Source organism: Mustela nigripes, chromosome 8 (genome assembly GCF_022355385.1).
Source record: "Mustela nigripes isolate SB6536 chromosome 8, MUSNIG.SB6536, whole genome shotgun sequence".
Classification (NCBI taxonomy): Eukaryota; Metazoa; Chordata; class Mammalia; order Carnivora; family Mustelidae; genus Mustela; species Mustela nigripes.
In genome coordinates this window covers 10,629,214-10,648,131 of record NC_081564.1, presented here as the reverse complement: position 1 = coordinate 10,648,131, position 18,918 = coordinate 10,629,214, and the positions used below count along the sequence as shown (strand labels likewise).

Sequence of the window (18,918 nt, the reverse complement as noted above, 5' to 3'; positions counted from 1 at the left end):
GCTGGAGAAGAAGGGAGAGGGCTGAGTGGAGGACCTGCTCTGTGCTGGGAGCACAGCCAAGGGGTTCGGGGATGCAGTCCCGTATTGGCCTCCCCCCCTCTCTGGAACGAAGTGCCGTTCCTGTCTTCCTGAGGTGCACACTGAGACCCAGAGAGGTGTGTGTGCCAGAGGGCACACAGCTTTGCATACTGCAGAATAGCTCCCCATTTCCTATTCTGCAGAAGCCCCCACATCCCCAGTTGCCACCCCCCATCAGACCCGGCCTCCCAGTCCAGGTAGGGCAGTGGTTGCAAACCAGAGCCCACAGCCAGATCTAGCCTGCAGCCTGTTTTTGTAAATAAAGGGTTTTTGGCTCACGGCCGTGCCCGTTTGTTCCCACGGTCGGTCCAGCCGCGTGCTCGCACTATGAGGGAGGAGAGGGGCTGCCGCGGAGACCTGTGGCCTGTGAAGCCAAAATGGTTTACTGCCTCACCACTTACAGAAAAGGCCTGCCCTGGGGCTTGAGAAATGGCTGCCCTTATTTTATCTAAAAGCCACGGGGGTAACTAATTCCTCCTACCATGAGCTCTCCTTTCTCAGAGCATATACAGTTCTAGAAGCATCACGGTCACACCCTCCCCCACCCCTGCCCCACTGAAGTCTCTGCTTAAGAACTCCAGCTCTCCCTGGGAACGAGGTCCCATCATCCTGCCCCTCACTGGCTCTGTTCGGTCATTCACTCATTCATTCATTCACGTGCTCGACTCTGCGTTAACCACCTCGTGTTCAAGCTTTTCTCAGCCCTGAGGACAAAGCAGTGAACTAGAGAGAAGTCGCCTGCCCTCGTGGAGCTGGCATTTCAGGGGGAGAGACAGATGACAAAAGAGACAAATAACAAAGTTAGGACGATAGCAAGCCCTATGGAAGAAATCAGAAAGGATAGCAAGGTGCTCCTGGGAGCCGGGAAGGGTGGAGAGATTTCCCCCTCCTCTTGGCACAGCCCTGGACTGGAAGAAGTTTTTCCAAGGAGTGTTTTTTTTGGTGGGAGGAAGAAAGCCAGCCAGCCAAAGTTCCGGGGGATAAACATTCCAGGCACAGGGACCCGTAGGTGCAAAGGCCCTGGGACAGGAACATAGTCATAACAGGCCACCGTGGCTAGAAAACAGTTCCAGGGCAGAGAATGCTAGGAAACAAAGCTGGAGAGAGGCCAGCGGAGCTCCTTGTGGGGCCTGGCAGGGAGCCTGGCTTTTATTCAGCATAAAGCAGGAAGTTCCTCAAAGATTTAAGAAGGGAGGACTTACATTGTCAGACCTTTTCCTCCCTGTTCCACGGGGCCTGCATTGTGGAGGGGCAAGAATGGAGGTAGGAGTCCCATCGTGGTCCTCACAGCAAGCAGGAGCAGTGGCCTGGGTGGGAACAAAGACCGTGGGGATGGAGAGCAGGTGGACTGGGCCTGTGTGGTGAAGGGAGAGTCAGCCTAATTTACTTCCAGAAGGCATGAGGGAAATTAAGGCCGGTGTGGAGATTTCTGCTTGGAGCCACTCAGGATGGTGGTGCCTCGTGATGATGAAGCCCAGGAAGCTGGGAAAAGCAGGTGGGGGTTGGGGAGGGGTGCACATGGGGTTTGAGACACTATTAGGACTCCCCATGGGATGTCAAGCAGATAGATCTATGAGTTCGGAGCTCAGGGGCGAAGTCTGGACTGAGATATAAATTTGGAAGTCATCAGCATACAGATGATATTTAAAGCCTGCAACAGTTCACCATTCCCCCGCCTTCCATAACTTAATCATTCCTAGGACGGCACATTTTCAAAAGATCGGGGACCAGGAGAGCCCCTTATCCCTATGCCAGCCCTTGCAAATATGCCTTCTTGATCTTGGCCATGAAAACATAATCATCGGGCTTTAAAAATCACAGTCGGGAAAGTTCAAGCAAGTATGTGAAGTCACAGAATTTATTATTCAAAATATCCCTTCGCTGTGGATCTTTCCAGCTCCCTGGAGACAGAAGGTTCCTGTAAGCTCCCCATGCCTCATTTTTATTCCTCCATTTGGGTGCTTCTCGGTCCCTCCTTAAGGCTTCACGGAAGCAGGCAGCCCTTCCTCCAGAGGCATCAGAGGAAGCCGATGAGGGCGATTGTGCCACTTGCCACCGCAGGGACAGGGACCAGAGGGCCTGAGAGGCGTCTTACCCCTGCCCTCTTGGAAGGGCACTGCCTTCCCTGGCCAGAGTGCTGTGTTTTGTTCCTTCTGGGCGGCACCAGGAGAGAGGTTGAAATTGGCCGGGAGACCAGCTCTTTTCTCAAATGCCCCAAGCCGTCGCCGCTGTTGGAGGCAGAGTCGAGCGAAGCCACACGAAGAAGCGGGAATTGTTTTCGTCCCGCAGCTCCTGGGCAGCAGGGGTGCAAATGGCCGGCAGTAGGGAGGGACCCACGTCCAGAGAGCCAAAGGCTTCCCTCCTGCCGAGGTGCTGCGGAGGCCGGAGGGGCCCGGAGCAGGCAGGAGCAAGTGTCTGCAGGTCCCCTCCTCCTCCTCCTCCTCTCCCTGCTCCCTGCCTCACGCCCTGAGCCTCTTGGAGTGGTGTTTTGGAAATATTTCCAGGCGCTTCAGCAATATCCTCCCCACTCTCTTCCCCTTCCCCCGGGAGCGGCTGTCCGTGCGGGGAAGGCACTTGCTCCCAATCCAGCTAAATTGTTATTGACTTGTGTTCTCTGCGTTCCGCAAACATTTCACTCAGCCGTCGCCAGCGAGGCCAGGAATCCCTGCTAGGGCTAACGGGGAAACCAGCTGTGCCGGGCCATTTCTCCTGCTCTTCCTCATCGATCACAGAATTCAACTGACAGAAGGAGAATTTCAGAGCGACTTGGGAGGGGAAGGGGCTGGGCCCGGATTGGACAGGGGTTCGGGGACCTGGGGACCAAAGTGCTGGAAACCGGGGCAGGAGGAGGAGGGTAGGCTTTCCCTCCAGGGTTGTGGCTGGTGGCAGGGGGCGGCCAAGTTGGCGTCTGAATTGTCGGTTGGCCCGGGCCGGAGGAACCCACGAGAGACAAGACAGGGAGATTTTCGTTACTGCTTCATGGCCACGAGTGAGACTAGTGGGTTCTGTAGACAGGAGACCATAAATCAGAGGCTGCCCAGGTGAAGCCATCAACTGAGCGCTGCCGAGGGTCTTTGTTTTACCTATAAAATACGCACAGGTGGGGTTTGGTTTTGTTTTTGTTTGTTTGTTTTTAATGAATCTCTACTATTTTGCTATCAGAAGATTTGGCCTGGAAAATCGAGATTCTGGCCTCTGGAAAAATTAGGTCTGACCACGCTGGTGCTGCGGGCCCGTAGAGCAGCTGGGGCTGGGTTGCCGCAGTCTGCGGCCTGCCCTATCGTCTCCCTCCTGTGCCTGCCTGACTGCCTAAGGCCCGCGCATATCCAGATCTGGTGCGGATTTCTTCCGCCTTGATGCCCTGAGGACACATTACCGTGTCCTCCCTTTCCAGGGCTCCCTGCTCCCACCCCAGGGCTATGCCAGGAGGAGGGGGACAGGAGGCTCATGCCCATCAAGCCACTGCTAGAAATGGAAAGATCCCAGCAGGCCCAAGGCAGGGGAGTGGGGGATGCCTTCCAAGGGTTCCACTTCCTTTTCCTTTGCTGCGTGCAATGAGTCACCTTCACCTGGCCACTCCCTGCCTCTCCAGCCTGCACCAGCCTCTCCAGCATCTGTAACTAATGCAAACACATGCAGGACGGAGCCTGAAAGCCCCTAGGCTTAGCCCGGCTCCACAGCCCTACCACAGGCTAAATCCATGGTAATCCAGGCCCTGCAGATGCGGAGCTTCCGGGCCAGCTGCCTGGAGCGCACGGAGGAAGGGCCACCTTCCAGGCTGCACGCAGTCTCCTGCTTCCCAGCGAGCCAGGGCCCTGAGCACTGTGCTGATCACCTCAGCAGCCAATGCCCGCCCCAGGCCACTCACAGCAGAACCTCTGGGGATGGGGTCCCAGCTTCGGTGGTTTCTAGATTATTCTCTCGGGCAATTGGGTGAAGTCCGCCACTGCAGGTAGGTGGTGCTGCGGAGGCTCTGTCTGTCCAGTCCTTTTCTGCCAAAGAGCTCTTTCCTATGGGGGCTGTGGCACCGGCCACTGAGCCCCGGGACCGCAGGCATCACTGGCGTGATGGGCTGTGGGGTGAATGCGGTCAGGTGACTTCCCTAGAACCGCTGCTTGCGCGTCTGACAAATGGGACAGTAATACCACGCAGCTTGTGGGATTTCTCCCCGTGCACACCCAGCCTGCCGCTCCGAGCCAGCGGGTGCCTGGGACATGGAGGCCCAGGGAATGCGGGGGTCCTCCTCTGCCTCTCAGCTTCTCCTGGTCAGCCCTCGGCTCACTCCCCCCTGGGGGCCCCCGACCCGGCACCCGTGGCTGGCGGTTCCGAATATCCTTTATAGAGTTTTCTGCACGGCTGCGGCCCCAGCCCCAGGCCTGGCACAGAGCATGTGCTCGCTTTCAGGTGGGTTCACGGGCCCCCTGGGGCCGGTCCTCCGGTTTCCACAGAAACTAGAAACGGGGACTGTTGCATAGCATCTCCCCTTTGTTTGCGAATTAGTAACTAGTTTTTTACATCTTAAATCGAGTCAGCAAATGCAAACGCTCTACCAGGGACCTGTGTCACAGGGGAGGCTTCCTTCCCTTTGATCACCCGGTCACCCGTAGCCGTGGTGTCCTGGTACGGGTTCCCCAGGGGCAGAGCCTGAGACGCAGACTTGGCTACCAAGCAGATCACCTCAGAGGTGAACCCAAGAAGTGCATGAGGAATGGGAAGGAAGCGAGGGATCCAGCCCAGGGCCGCAGCGAGTGGGCCCGCCGAGGGCAGCAGGTGCTCACCCCAGCCAGGGCCCTCCAAGATCTGTGGGGCACACACCTCAGAGCTGCCCCCCCCGGGAGTCGAGGGAGCGGGGACATGTGTCCACCAGCTCCCCATGAACACATCTCTCTGGTGGAGGGTTTCTCCGGGGGGGCTTATGTCCCCAGCCCCTCCAGCTGACCCTATGCCGCGGCATCACATACCCTGGAGGCCAGAGACAGCCACTGACATGTCCCAGAGCCACGCACTAGTGCTGCATGTGGCCACCAGGGTGGGGCACCCACAGTGGCTCCCGGCACTGGCCCAGGGCTACTACTGCTGCCCCTGTTTGGTGTCCGTCCCGGAGCCGGAAAATGGGCCAGCCTTCCCTGAGCACTCGCCAGGGGCTGTGGGGAAGACTTAAGGGGCACCCATCTGAGCAAGCAGAGTACCTTCAATCATTGTGGGACACAGAGGCAGCCCAGCCCGGAGCAGCGGGCTCTGATCCTGGCAGCCGGGGTTCAGCCTCCCCTGGCTGCCGGCACCTGCTCCTCTCAGGGCCCCTGCAGAAGTCCTCTGTCCCCCGCTCTGCTCGCCCTTCCTCAGTGCTCTGCCTCTGGAACAAAACCCCATAAGGCGCTTTCTGTCATACTCCCAGCAGCAGCCCCCCCGCGCCCCCCCCCCGCCCCGCTCGCGCCTTCCTGTCTGCCTGCCTGTGCCTTCCACGCGGGGCGACAGTGCCAGCCAGGGCCGGGAGAGAGACGCGGGCTGGCATTCTGTCAAGGAATTAATTGAAAAATAAAATCATTAGATGGGAACGCCAGAAATGCAAAAGGGTGGTTGGGGGGGGGGGGGGGCGGGGAGGGGGGCAGGACTGGGGGGTTGTTGGGGGACGGCTGAGTTTTTTGTCAAGTTAATTTCTTGGGTATTGATGTTCGGTGACATTCACTTGTTGTTTATCTCCGGGTGCAGCTGTAATGCTAAAAGAAAATGCACAGCTTGTTTCGTTTATTTATTTTACACCTTTCTCCGATTCTGCATTATGTTTGTTTGGTGAAAACCCACTGAGGCTTTTGATGTCGGAGAAGTGGGATTTCAGCAGCTGTTTCCTGCAAGCAGGGTGCTCCGCACGCAGGCAGGGCCGGCGGGCGGTGCTGGGGGTCGTGCGGTGGGGAATCAGGCTGACGCGTCCCCTGGTGGCGGGCGTGGGGGAGTGGCGGGGGGGGGGGCGACCCGAGTCGGATGCGCCAGGCCCGCGAGAGCAGTTACAGCTCCCAAGTGCTGAGCCCTTCGTGTGCGGGGCTCTGTGCACAGACTCACAGACGCCCACGGCCGCCCCGGGAGGCGGGTCCTGTCTTCACACCCCACATACGGATGGGGAAGCCGAGACACTGGGAACGGAAGTGACTTGCCCAAGGTCACCGAGCCATTAGGTGGCAGAGCAGGGACCTCAGATCATCTGACCTGCTGCCTACACCACTCGCCCTGCAGGAGTCCGTGGATCCCCCCCCCCCCCCGTTTTCCAACCTGGGGTGGGGAATGGGTACCAGACCTTCCTTACCCTTTACCAGCCAGATCGTCTCACTCGTTGATCTAATAGCTCGTCATCGATCACCTGTCATCAATAGCCATCCTGACAGTCCCCGCCCTGTCGGCGCCCACCGGCCGAATGGCAAAGCGAGACACGACGCCAACACCCACGGTGACAGGGGTTAGAGCAACAGAGATGTCAGTCTGGCCGCCACCCGCTGGGGCCCAACCAGGGGCCGGTCACTGCTCCTTTCCCTCCGTTAATTCTCCCCACGACCCCCTGAGGTTGGTGTTGGTGGTGCCCCTGCATTACAGGCAAGGAGACTGAGGCAGCAAGAGGCTGGTCAGAGGGGCCTGAGCCTGCATTCCCGAGTGTGTATGTTAAATGCTGAGGGAGGACATGCAGGGTAGCCAGGAGAGGCTTTCACCAGAGGGAGGAGCCTGCACCTGCTCCGGGCAGAAGGAGGGACTTCCCGCTGGGCCTGCCGGTCAGCTGATGGTGGCCACAGACAAAGCAAGGGAGGAGGAACTGTCCTGCCTCCTGTCCCAATTTTATACGAGGGAGTGAACCTTGCGGGGTATGTGACTGCCCCCCCCCCCCCCACCGAGGGCACACAGCTGGGAAAGTGCCAAAGCCAGGAGTGTGTGACCCTAAGGCCAGACATGGTGACCACCCCACCTGTCTCTGTGTCTTAGGCTCCCATGCAGCCTTGGCCATGGCCTCTGCCCCGGGCCAGGGCCCCTGAGAGACGCCCCATGGCACAACCCAGACAGTGTGTGTGGCCTGCAAATGGGACAACTGAGGCAGGACCCCAGAGCTGGGAGCCTTAGGGGTGCGCCTTGCCCTGCACCTCTGTCTCCCCAGCTGTGAAATGAGGGTGACGGCACCCCCTCCTGCAGGGGGTTTCTGGGCCTCAGTTTCTCCAGCCAGATCACCCCTCCAGGGCCTGCCACGGGATTGGCCCTACTGCCTCTTCCAGGAGCGGGGGGCTGAGGCTCAGAGTGGGGAAGGTCCCTCTGCCAGCGAGGGGAAGCAGGGGATTGGAACCCAGCTCTGGGTGGCATGGCTTCTCTTCATTCTGCTATGGCTGTGTCGCGGGATGTTTGGCTCTTAAATGGTTGTCAGATGGCTGCAGAGGAGGAGAGCGTCTGGTACCCAGTGACTCAGAGGAAGGCGAGAGGGCAGCTGAGGGCAGGGCTGGTATCCCAGGCACAGGTGTGGAAGAACCGGTTCACAAGTCTTGAAGACCGCGAGGTCCGCTCCCAAGCAAACTGAGCATGGCTGGTGCCCGTGGGCCTCGGGGCCGAGGTTGGGAGGTGCCCACTGGTTCAGAGAGTGGGACATGCCAGGCAGCCATGTGGGAGTGAGACCAGCACAGTGGGGTCAGAGGGCCGGAGCTGGGAGTCAGCTAGGTTCTGGCCATGTTTCCATTGTCATCTCCTCCAGGAAGCCACCGTGATAGCCCACATGAAGCAGGTTTGTCCCCACCACGGCACTAACCCTGCCATGGGTTGTGGTTGTATGGCTCCTTCTCTGTGTCCCCTCACGGAATGCCTCAGGAACGCCCTAGACGGGGCCTATCCCACTCACTCCCAGGCCCGGCCCAGAGCAGCCACTGCCTGGTCTCTGCTGTGAGGGGATGGAAACGTGAACAAAGGTGGTTCAAGACTGCTTTGGGTTTGGCCCCTGCTTCTGTGTGTCCTTCAGCAGCCCGAGCTGTTGAACCTCATCTAGGCCTGCCGTCCGTCCACTCAGCCAACAAGTACTTTCTGAGCATCTGCTGTACGCCGCGCGCTGGTCTAGGTCTTGAGGGTGCGGGCCTCCTGGAGCTTCCTCCTGGAGCTGGCCTCCCAGCGGGAGAGGCAGACAGTAAGCTGCACAGTAAAACACGGGTGAATGCCGTGGAGAAGCACGGACGGGGAAGTAGGGCAGGGGCACTGGGGGCCTTGTGCTTTTAAACAAGGAGATCGGGGAGTCCTCCTGCAAAGCTGAGTCCCCCACGTTGCTCCCTGGGGGAGGAGCGCTCCAGGCAGAGGGAACAGCAGGTGCAGAGGCCCGGAGGTGGGGGCCAGCAGCCAGGAAGCGATCCTGGGTGGCATTTGCCATATAAGTAGGTGCGGGGGAGAGTGTAACCGGAAGTTCACGGAGGTGACAGGTCCCCTGTGTCGCTCACAGAGGTGAGCCGTCCTGACAGCCTTAGCTTTTCCCCAAGTGAGCCAGCAGCAGAGGCCAAGTCAACCGGGCCACAGGAGCTGATGCCCCAGGTGTCCCTAAGAGCGGTCTCTGGGAGGGAGGGGAGGAGGTGTCCACTGTCCTGGCAGCTCTGGCTTGGGGCGGGGGGAGGGGGGCCACGGCAGGGGTGGGGTGTTCGGGATGCAGAACCGGCTGAGGGCTTGAGCCCCAGGGCGCACAGGAAAATCCCACTCCCTTGCCGGTGCCTCCGGTGCCTCCGTGCCGTTAGGTGGTGGGAAAGCTCAGAGAAACCTTGAAGGTCAAGCCCACGGCTCTGCCACCGCAGCCCGGGAGCTCGCACCCCCATTGTTAGTAACTAGGAGGGAGCGTCCGTGCCGGGCTCACAGGCCCTATTTCGCTGCTCTTCTATTTCCCGGCTCCCATTACCTGCCCACAAATTCAATTTCCCGAGGCCATTGTGCACCTCCAAAGCCTGGCGATTAGAAGGAAACCCAGAGCGAGGAGAGGAAGCGTGTGTCTGAGCCCAGGGCTGCTGCCTTACCCCCTGCCCATCCTGCCCCCTCTCCCTTTCCATCACTAACAGTGGTGGATCCAGCTGCTGGACCTGCAGGCTCCTGCGCCCCCAGGGTGGGGGGTGGGGGCCCCTGGCCCAGCGTGGAGTCAAGACAAAGGGTCACAGGGAAGTTTGTCCCCCCGGGAGGACTTCACAGAGGAGGTGCTCTTTGAGAATGGGTTTGGGACTGTCTGCGGCTGCCTCTGAGCAAATCCGCGTTCTCTGGGACCGAGGCTGGCCGTCAGCGAGAGGTCAGACTGCAAGAGGGACTGATGGCAGGTCGGCCTGAGAGCAGCCTCCTTCCACCCCCAACCCTCCTGGGCAGTTGTCCCCATCTCCCTGGTGTTCCCTAGCCAGCGCCGGACACTCATGAAATGTGGGGAGACTGGCTGCGGCGTTGCTGGGCTTTGAATCCTGCCTCCAGCCCTTGTAGCTCAGTAACCTTAGATTTCCCTGTCCGTGGCCTAGCTCCCTCCCCCGTAAGAGGCGGCCATCACCCCTACCTGCAGGACTGGTGGTTGTTGCACGCAGTAGGTCCTCAGTAGTGTTTGGGGCCCAAAGGGACTGTGTGAGCTGAGCCCAGTGTGCGTTCTGGTCCTGCCCTGCGTCTGCCTCCCCTTCCCCTCGCCTCGCAGAGAACTCCTCTGCATCCTTCAAAGTCCAAGTGAAAGAGCCCCTCCCCTGCAGAGCTGCCTCTCAGTGTTCTTCCCTGCCTCCCTCGCTGGCATCTCGGTGCATGATTTCAACCAACAGCCACTGAGCTCCTGCTCCATCAGGCGCCTTCTGCACCATGAAGAGTCTGTGGCCTCCAGGAAAGCCGGAGAAGCTTCTGCTTTTTTCCCCAACAATTGCTCTCGCTTGACCCGTCCTCTCTGAGGGTGTTCCGCTCTCTGCAAGCCAGCCCGAGATCCGTCAGCCTCTGGGCTGCTGGGAGAAGCCCTCCTCGCCCCCTTCCTAACTGGAGCCCTTGCCTCTGTGGGTGGAAGGAAGCCCGGGAGGGGGTGGCGGGCTGAGCCGAGCCGGAGAGTTCCTGGGGCCGGGGAGAGGCAGCCCTGGAGTGAAGCCGGAGACTGACTATCCATGTTTCTCTCCCCTCTCCTGTGTTCTCCACACCCCCGCTTTGGCTTCTGGTCCCCTGTGCCCCCTCCTCTGACTCGCTGTCCTCCGGTGCCGCGTCTCCTCTCTCGCCTCCCCGCCCTCCATTTTGCTCCCCCCGGTCCCTCTCCTTCCTGCCATTTCTCCCTTCCCTTCCCTCCCCCTCGGCTGTTCTTTCCTCCTCTCATGCCATCTGGGCTCCCACAGAGCCCCCGAAGAAAAAGCGGTCTGTGGTGTTGGACGAGATCCTGGAGCAGCTGGAAGACAGTGAAAACGACAGTGAGGAGCAAACCCTTCAGCTGCGAGCTGGCACCGAGAGGGTACGTGGCTCCGGGGCCCTGGGGACTGGGGACAGCCGCTCCGGCTTCTGCACTCCTGGCGTGGGGGCGGGGGGGGGGGGGAGAGCCAGCGGTGGGAGTGCAGGCGACCCCGCCCTGCCCCAGCCTCAATTCAGAGGGGACGTTCCAGCAGTCCCCACACATCCGCCTTGTGCCTGGCACCCAAGGGCCGGGGGGCGCACGAGACACAGCCACGATAGGAAGTTTCTCGTGGCTATACCAGGACCTGGAAACCTGGCCGTCCGCTGCTCCCAGATGGGGAGACGGGCCCCCCCGCCCCGCCTTGCTGGTCAGGGGATCTGGGCACACAGGGACTCGGGGGCCTGCTCCTGTGCAGCTGCATGGGATCAAGTGTGGCATCAAGAGGTCAGGACAGGAAGCCTCCATTCCACCCCACACTGGCTGGGGATCCTGGCCTGGTGACCTAACCCCCGTGGGCCCAGTGTCTGCCCCGGTTCCCACCTTAGACAGGTTTAATGGGGAAAACATGCCGCCGTGGTCTGTGAACTGCCCCCGCCGCAGTGGAAGACCAGCTCAGAAGCTTCTGTTCTTGGACTCCCCTCCAGGGCTGCTAGCTGGAGCTCCCACGTCTGCCGGCCATGTGCAGGAGTGCTCCCAGCCGGGACCTGGCCTCTCTCCTGCCCCAGGATCCCCAGGGGCGTGGAGTCCTGGTTTGACCACCAGGGGCTGACCCTAAGCCCACATGCCAGCCGGTTGAGCCTAAGATACGACTCTGATGGCCGATACGCCTGTCACGGGCGGACGACTCTGAAATGCATCCCGGCCCCGTGGAAAGGCTTGTCCCAAACTTGGGGCACCCGCACGCACACCCCACTCCAGCCTGGAAATACGGCCTCCGCCGGGATGAGGGGTCCTGCACTCAGCATATGCTGGGAGCCTGCCTCCCGGCGAGGAGGGAGTCGCTCGCTTCTCTCCCCTGGGTCCAGTCCCAGCCCCACTGTTCTCAGCTGTGTGGCCGCAGACCAGTGAGGGCCCCTCTGACCCTCAGTTTCTCTTTCGGTCCAGTGGGGGTGGTGTGGTGCCTTCCTGGTGTTTGACTACCTCAGTCAATCCAAGTAAAGCCCCGAGGAAATGCCCATCAGCACTTTTGTTACTCCTTCATTTGGGACCTCCGGCTGGGGCTCCCAGGGAGAGTCCGGGAACCTTCTGACTTTGCAGAGAACGTGGTATGTGCGTTTTGGAGGAAGGAGGTTCCAGTCTTCATCCAGTTTGCCGAGTGGCCTTGAATCTGAGCAACGCTCTCCAGCGCCGGTAGCCATGTGAGGCTCCGTGCATGCCTTACGGCCCACAGGGCGCCGCTTCCTAATCGGTCCTGCTTCCCCCCTTCCTGGTTCCCCAGCTTCCGCAGCAGGCTGACCTGTAGACGTCGGGTATGTGCACCGCACACAGGTGGGGCCGGTATTAAACCTCACCCATGCCAGGCCCTCAGGTGACCAGGTCCCCCAGTTGCATGGGTCTTGGGGTGACGGGGGTCCCCACCCCATTCCTCCCCACTGCTCGTCTTGTTCAGGGACCCGTGGGACTTTCCGGTTGAACACGCAGTCCATATCCACATGGCCAGACCGATGGTGAGGGTGTGGTCGCTACACTGGAAGTCTTGGGCCCATGGGCCTGGCACACAAGGGGCCTCACGGGCACCCGCCTGACTTGGACGAAGGTACTAGAACGTTCCAGGGCAGGATCCGCCAACTCCTGCAGCCTGGTGTTGGGTGCCAAGCACAGGCCCTGCAGCCTGGGAGACCAGGTTCCCATTCCTCCTTCCTGCCTCGCCTGGCCTCTCTGACCCCAAGCCCGGGGGCTCACTATCTGGACAGGACCAGCCATGTAAGCAATGAGGAGCAGTTGAGTCCACTCTCCTGGAGGTCTCAGGGTGCCCCATCACCCCCCCTTTCATGCTGCCAAGGATGTCCACAGTGGACGCCATCCTCATCGCCTCCCCTCCCTTAACCCAGGAGCACTGCATTCTCCACAAGCAGCCAGAGGGATCCAGCTGGATCCATGAACTAGATTACAGAAATACAGCCTCAAACCCTCAGGGTTACCCTCACTCTTGGAATAAAGTCACATCACACTCCTCACCTCGCAAGGAGGCCCTGCCACTTGGCCCTCCCTTACTTTGTGCTGGCCCTTTGAGGGTATTCTCACCCCAGGGCCTTTGCACTGGCTCTTCCCTCTGCCTGGGACCCCCCTTTCCCCCACATCTCTCCTGTCTCTTTTTTTAACTTCCCCTTTGAGATCTTAGTTTAAATTCCCCTTCTTCACTCAGAGACGCTCCCTGACCACTTTGTCAGAAGTAGCTATACTCCGCTCCTCTTCTGCGCCCAGACCTGCACCCACACCCGTCGCAGACGTCTCTACCCCTGTCCTTTTCAGTCACAACACTTAGTGCAGGGAGTGGCCTGAACCCTGTCCCTGCCCCTTTGAAAACGACTACCACCTTGCATGGTCAGGAAGTACTCACACCGTCATAGTTCCATATGGGAACCAGCACTGTTGCGATGATTCTGGAAGGAGATAAAGTATGGTTGTTAGTCAATGGTCAGGTGAAGCCCGGTGAGGTACTCCTGGCATGGAGGACGGATGCCGCCCCTCCTCCTTGGAGGGAGATGCATCCGTCCAGTGCGTGCCGGGTGAGCTGTGGGGACTCTGGGCCATGGGGGCCCAGGCAGCCTGGAGACAGTCACTGTTGTCACCAGACCAGGGCACAGGGGGAGTTTGTGGAGGGAGTTAGAAGTGACAATAAGGAGCGCCTGGGTGGCTCAGTCGGCAAAGCATCTGCCTTTGGCTCAGGTCATGACCCCAGGGTCCTGGGATGGAGCCCTGTCCCGACTCCCTGCTCCATGGAGAGCCTGCTTCTCCTCTCCCTACCCACTGGCGCTCGCTCCCACACGCGCTCTTTCTGTCTTTAGCAAAAATAAAGTCTTTTTAAAAAAGTGACACTGGGGCATCAGTCGATCTAAGGAAGAACCGCGAGGAATAAACCATGGAGGGATACGGAAGAAGGGGCGCAGCCCCGGGGCTAGGGGAGCCTCCTGAGGCCCGTGTAGATGCAGCCATTTCTCAAAAGGGTCTGTGGCCTCCGGATGCTCAGGGGGAACAAGGAAGGGGGCCGTGCTGGCAGCTGGGCTGGGCTGGGGGGACGGCGGGGTCCGGAAGGGGGCACCTGAGCTGATGAGGCTGTGCGGCCGTCTGCAGAGGCCAGAGCTGGAACCCGTCGCCCTGCATGTGCCCCCACCACACACACACACACACACACACACACACACACACACACACATGCCCTCTCGGACTCGGGGCCTGACCCCTGCAGGCCAGTTTCCCAGGCTCCCCTGGCAACAGGCTGCCAGTTGGGTTTGACCCGGGTGGGCACCATCGGGCGTCTGGGGCTGGCGGAGGAGGGAAGATGAGGCGGTGCTCCTCCCCCTCCCTCCATCCTGTACAGGGTCCCCACTGAGGGTCCAGCCCTGGATTCTACCACTGCCTCCTCAAGACCCCCACCCCCAGCCTCTGGCTCTGGCTGAAATCCCCTCCGTGGAACTGGCCGACAGGCGCAGCGAGGAGATGGGGAACTGGGAGGCCTGTCTGCAAAGAGGAGCCCCGGGTTGGAAGCAGGGGTGGGAAGCCAGGAGTTTGGTCAGTCTGTGCACACGGGGCTCTAGAAGACTGAGCAGACAGAGATCCCCGGGAACTGCAGAAGCTTGGTGGTCTAGGGGAGAGCCATGGGCAGGAGGCCCTGAGGAGCCCTGAAGGGTGGGACAGAGTGTTCAAATGCGGGACCAGGCTTGGGGAAGGAGGGGTGCCGCCAAAACCCCTGGGCCTGGCCGGGGAAGGTGCTGTATAGACAGCCCTGGTTGGACAGGTGAGGAGGGTCCTGGCTCCTGCTTGCAGGTGGAGGACAGGGGATTAGACAGGGGGTCTCACAGAGCTCAGTGAGGGTGGGGTGCACTGCAGCTGGGGGGGTGGGACCCACAGGCCTGGGCGCGATCCCTGCTGGACCACCCAGTGCTTGCGAACCTGCACCCAGGGGCTCAGTGTCTCCTGCCTGGATTTCCGTATCTTTAAAATGGATATGAGAGGAATTTGGGCCTGGTAGGATTTTCTTCAAGATGGGAAATATTTAACAGAGTTGCATTTTTAGGGGACGCTAAATCGTGACTATCACAAGTGTTTCTATTACTTAACAAAGAGGAAAGCATGGGGCATTACACCTGCGGATGCCCCAGCAAGCCAGAGTCCTGCGTGCACACAGCAGGCCTGCTGGGCCCATGTCAGAGGCCTGGGGCAGGATGGGGAGTCCCTGCATCCAGGAAGGTGGCCTGAAGAGGGTGCCTCTGCCCACAAGCCCCAAAGCAGGCTGCACGGGCATCTCCTTCACCTGGTCGTTTCCCACACAAAGCCAGACAGGAGATGAGCCCACGGTTGCCCAGGGAGCGCTTGGAAACAAGCGAGGCCTTCTCCAGGCCCTGGTATTGCTGGGTCTTTTCCCGACACTGCGATCTGGGGGTCACCCACAGGCAGGATCGTCTGTTACGAGAGCTGGGCTTGGGCCTCTGGGTCAGTGCTTCTAGGCCAGTCCACAGACTTAGGTGGGTAAGTAGAGGTTCTCGTCAGCGCCCAGCCAAGGGCCTAACTATGGGGTCATCCGGTGTCCCAGGGTCTGTAGTGATGGCCCTGGACCAGGCCTCGAGGTCTGCCTCCCCCTACCCCCGGGAGCTGGCATCTTCTGGGCCCATCCTGTGCACCGCTCGAGGGCTGGTGTGACCAGAGAAAGCCCAGCTTCCCTCGACTCTGGGAGGCGCCGGGCAGCTTGTGGCCTCTGGGAAAGGAGCCGTAGTGTGTGCAGCACCCCCCTCACTCCACACGGAGCAGGAAGGGGCGTCCGCCAGAGGCCGAGTCTGGCAGGGCGAGTCCCGAAAGCCAGCCCAGAACCTCAGCTCGTGTATTCATTCACCAAACACTTAGGGCACCGGGGATTCAAGGCCAGAAACGAGATCCACTCGCAGGACTGTGTCCGGGGCTTGAAGATCCGTGTGTCCGGCAGAAGACAATCTCCAGGAGCCCTCGCCCGCCTGCTTTCCCTCCTCTTTCACTGCCTCCTCGGCTTTTTCTGTCTTTTGTGGCCGGGCGGGCTCCCGGCGCCTGTCTGTGCTCTGCAGCGTCTAGGAAAGGATTAGTGCAAGCCGAGCATGCAGGCTTTGGTGAACAGAGCCGAGTTTGGTTTCAACATCTAATTCAATTTGTTCTGCCGAGATTGAAATATGAAATGGTTGCCAGTCAAATGTTCAAAGGACGGAGAAGGGAGAGTGAACGCCGGCTGAAATTTAAATTTTAATGAAAATGACTTTAACCCCTTGGTGCATGCACCTTGCAGAAAAAGAGCGCGTTCTCCCCTCCTGCGGAAGAGCCTCTCCTGGGGCCCCCCCCCCCCCCGCCGACCCTGCGCTTCTCTTTTGCAGAGCTTCCCTAAGACTATGTAACGGGTTTGTTTGTTGTTGTTGTTGTTGTTGTTTCCCGGAAGTATTGTTAATAAAAGATTAACGGAACACTTGCTTCCTAAGACACTCCCGTATTCACGCGGGCCGTGGAACTGGGCACCTGCCCAGCAATGAGTAGACCCCCCCGCCGGAAGCTCTGGCCACAGTGCTCGGCCCCGGTCACAGGTGGAAATGGTCATCTCTGCGCTGCGGTTTCCCCCAGGAAAGCCCTGGGAGGGCAGGAGCCGCGGTTTGTGCCCACGGCACCCCCTGCCTGGCAATATTTGGTGGACTGAAAACTCCGCACTTTGAGCTCCCAATAGCCGTGGGAGGTGGGTTTATGGGACATGGAGACACGGAGGCAGGTGGCATCCCCCAGGTGAAACCACGCAGGGGGCTGGCATGGGGACTCGTGTCCAGCTTCCCATCGCCAGAAGCCCGAGCTCTCAACCCGGCAGTCCCCTGCTTCTCCAGGGTGAGTGAGAGCCCGGCCCTGAGCAGGGTGGTGGGCCACACTCTCCTCCCCTCACCCCTGCACGGTGGGCTGTGCCACTGTCCTCGGGTTACGGGCGAGTGTGGGGCTCAGGAGGGAGGGTTTCGCACGTGCTGGGTCTGGATCCCTAACTCGGGGCGGCTTGAACAAAAGGTGCCCTGTCTTTTTTTCCCCAGATTAGGCTTTTCTTGTTCAGCACCTACTTGCCATGAACCACAGATATGCTTTTGGTAGGAGGGTGTTCAGTACCACCAATGCCGTCACCCGTGGGCACATGCTGTGGCTTACGATGGCTGTGGTCAGTGCCAGGCATTGCCCGGCAATCCTAGGACTCTAGGGCAGAGGGTGGGGGGCTGGGGACCCCAACACTCCCTCGAGAACCGAGGGACCAGCAGTTCCTGAGGGCAGAGCCCTTGGCTTCATCCCTAGGAGCACATGGAACATGAAACCAAAGCAGTTTGAACCTTAGATACCTCGGCGTGTGTGGCCAACATGTTTGTGAAGCCTGTTGTGCACGAGGGGGGGCCATGGGAACCGGGGAGCAGGAGGGAGCTCAGCGGACGACTCTCCTGGTCCCGACCAGCTGATGGCAGAAGGTGGGGGGCAGCTAGCCTGCAGACGCTCCCACTCAGTGCTACTGAGGCTGCCACGTGGGGTGCCCAGAGGGGCCAAGGGAGGGCCCCCCCAGGGGGTGTCATGTGAGCAGAACCCGGGGAGGGAGAGAGCAGCGACATGCATGCAGAGACGCTGCAGTAATCTGGGAGCTGGGGGTGACTCAGCCCCTCAGAGGAGGTGACAGGCAGCCGGGGCCTAGACGTGCTGCTGCTGGAGGTGGAGCCCAGGGGAACAGAGGTCCCAGCTCCGAGGCGTGCAAGGCCAGGGTTGGCCCCGTGGTTTGGGAATGAGAAGGAAGAAGCGAGCGTGTGCTGGAGCTGACCTGACTGGAGCTGGCACGGGGGACCGCTGGGATGTAAATGTGCATTATGTTGGGAGGTGACCGTAAGCCATTGGGCAGAGAGAAGGCCCCGGGCACGGCCATAATGGGAAATCATCGGCTCTTCTGTAAGAAATTTAAAATCAGGGCGCCTGGGCTGCTCATCTGGTTAAGCATCTGGGCTCAGGTCATGATCTCAGGGTCCTGGGATCAAGCCGTGCATCGGGCTCCTTGCTCAGCGATGAGTCTGCTTCTCCCTCTCCCTCTGCCTGCTGCTCCCCCTGCTTGTGCTCTCTCTCTCTCTCCCTCTGGCAAATAAATTAATCTTTAAACAATAAAATAAGAAATCTGAGGAGCGATGTGGGGGACTCACAACCCCATGTAGGCAGAACCAATAAACCCTAACTCAAAGCTCAGAACTTCCAAGTTCACTTTTAAGTCGCCCCTAGACAGGTCCAAACTCTCTTGGCCACAGGCCCCCCTTTTCCAAACAAAAGTTTTATGCAGAACCCCAACATAGAAAGCAGACCTGCCCTGTTCAAAGTCAGGCTGTGAGGCCTGCCCATCCCCCACCCCACGTAGTCGTCCTCTGCCTCAACACCCCAGGGTTTGAAGACTTGAGGTAACGTGTAAACGGGACTCACAAAGCATGACGTCAGGCTTCAGCGGCCACGAGAAGATTGTAGGCAGCCCAGGGGCAGACTTGTAATGTAGGAGTTTATTTTCACATGTTCACGTGTCACAAATACAGACACAGAGCTGGCTCATCAAAACCACAATTTCACCAAACTCTAAGGAGGAGGTTTAAAAAAAAAAAAAAAAAAAAAAAGGGACGCCTGGGTGGCTCAGTGGGCTAAAGCCTCTGCCTTTGGCTCAGGTCATGATCCCAGTGTCCTGGGATCGAACCCCACGTCGGGCTCTGTGCTCAGAGGAAGCCTGCTTCCTCCTCTCTCTCTGCCTGCCTCTCTGCCTACTTGTGATCTCTGTCTGTCAAATAAAAAACAAAAAAAAAAGTCTTTAAAAAAATAGTGTACCGGTATAAAGGAAATTGTTAGACCATGAATATAGTAAAACAGAAGTGGTGAAGAAGAGCTATGAGTGGTCAAAACCAGGCATTGGCCAACTGCAGCCAGGGGGCCAGATCTAGCCGCTGCCTGTTTGTGTAAAGTTTTATTGGCACCCGGCCACGCCCAGGTTTCTGGCTGCTGCCGCAGAGTTCCATAATTGCAACAGAGACTGTATCGCCTGCAAAGCCTGTAATATTTACGGTCTGACCCTTCACATCAAGTTTGCTAAGTCCCGATCTGAAGCAAGCCCCTGTAATTTCTCCGCTCAGAAAGCTGAGGGCGCCTGGGTGGCTCAGGGGTTAAAGCCTCTGCCTTCGGCTTGGGTCGTGATCCCAGGGTTCTGGGATCAAGCCCCGCATCGGGCTCTCTGCTCAGCGGGGAGCCTGCTTCCCCCTCTCACACTC

General features: G+C 59.4%; 1 protein-coding gene across 2 annotated transcripts in view; it reads left to right on the top strand.

The window, feature by feature from the left end:
* Positions 1 to 16,089, top strand: part of RBM19 (RNA binding motif protein 19) — a 122,650-nt gene extending 106,561 nt beyond the window's left edge. Inside the window, exons 24-25 of one of the 2 annotated variants that reach the window (XM_059408498.1) lie at positions 10,395 to 10,507; positions 15,509 to 16,089. In XM_059408498.1, the coding sequence (XP_059264481.1) occupies positions 10,395 to 10,507; positions 15,509 to 15,568 (173 nt within the window). In that variant the 3' untranslated portion in view covers positions 15,569 to 16,089. Of the gene's footprint in view, positions 1 to 10,394; positions 10,508 to 11,091; positions 11,628 to 15,508 lie in introns of those variants that run through there. The other variant, XM_059408499.1, reaches the window with a different exon arrangement.
* The last annotated feature ends 2,829 nt before the right edge of the window (positions 16,090 to 18,918 follow it).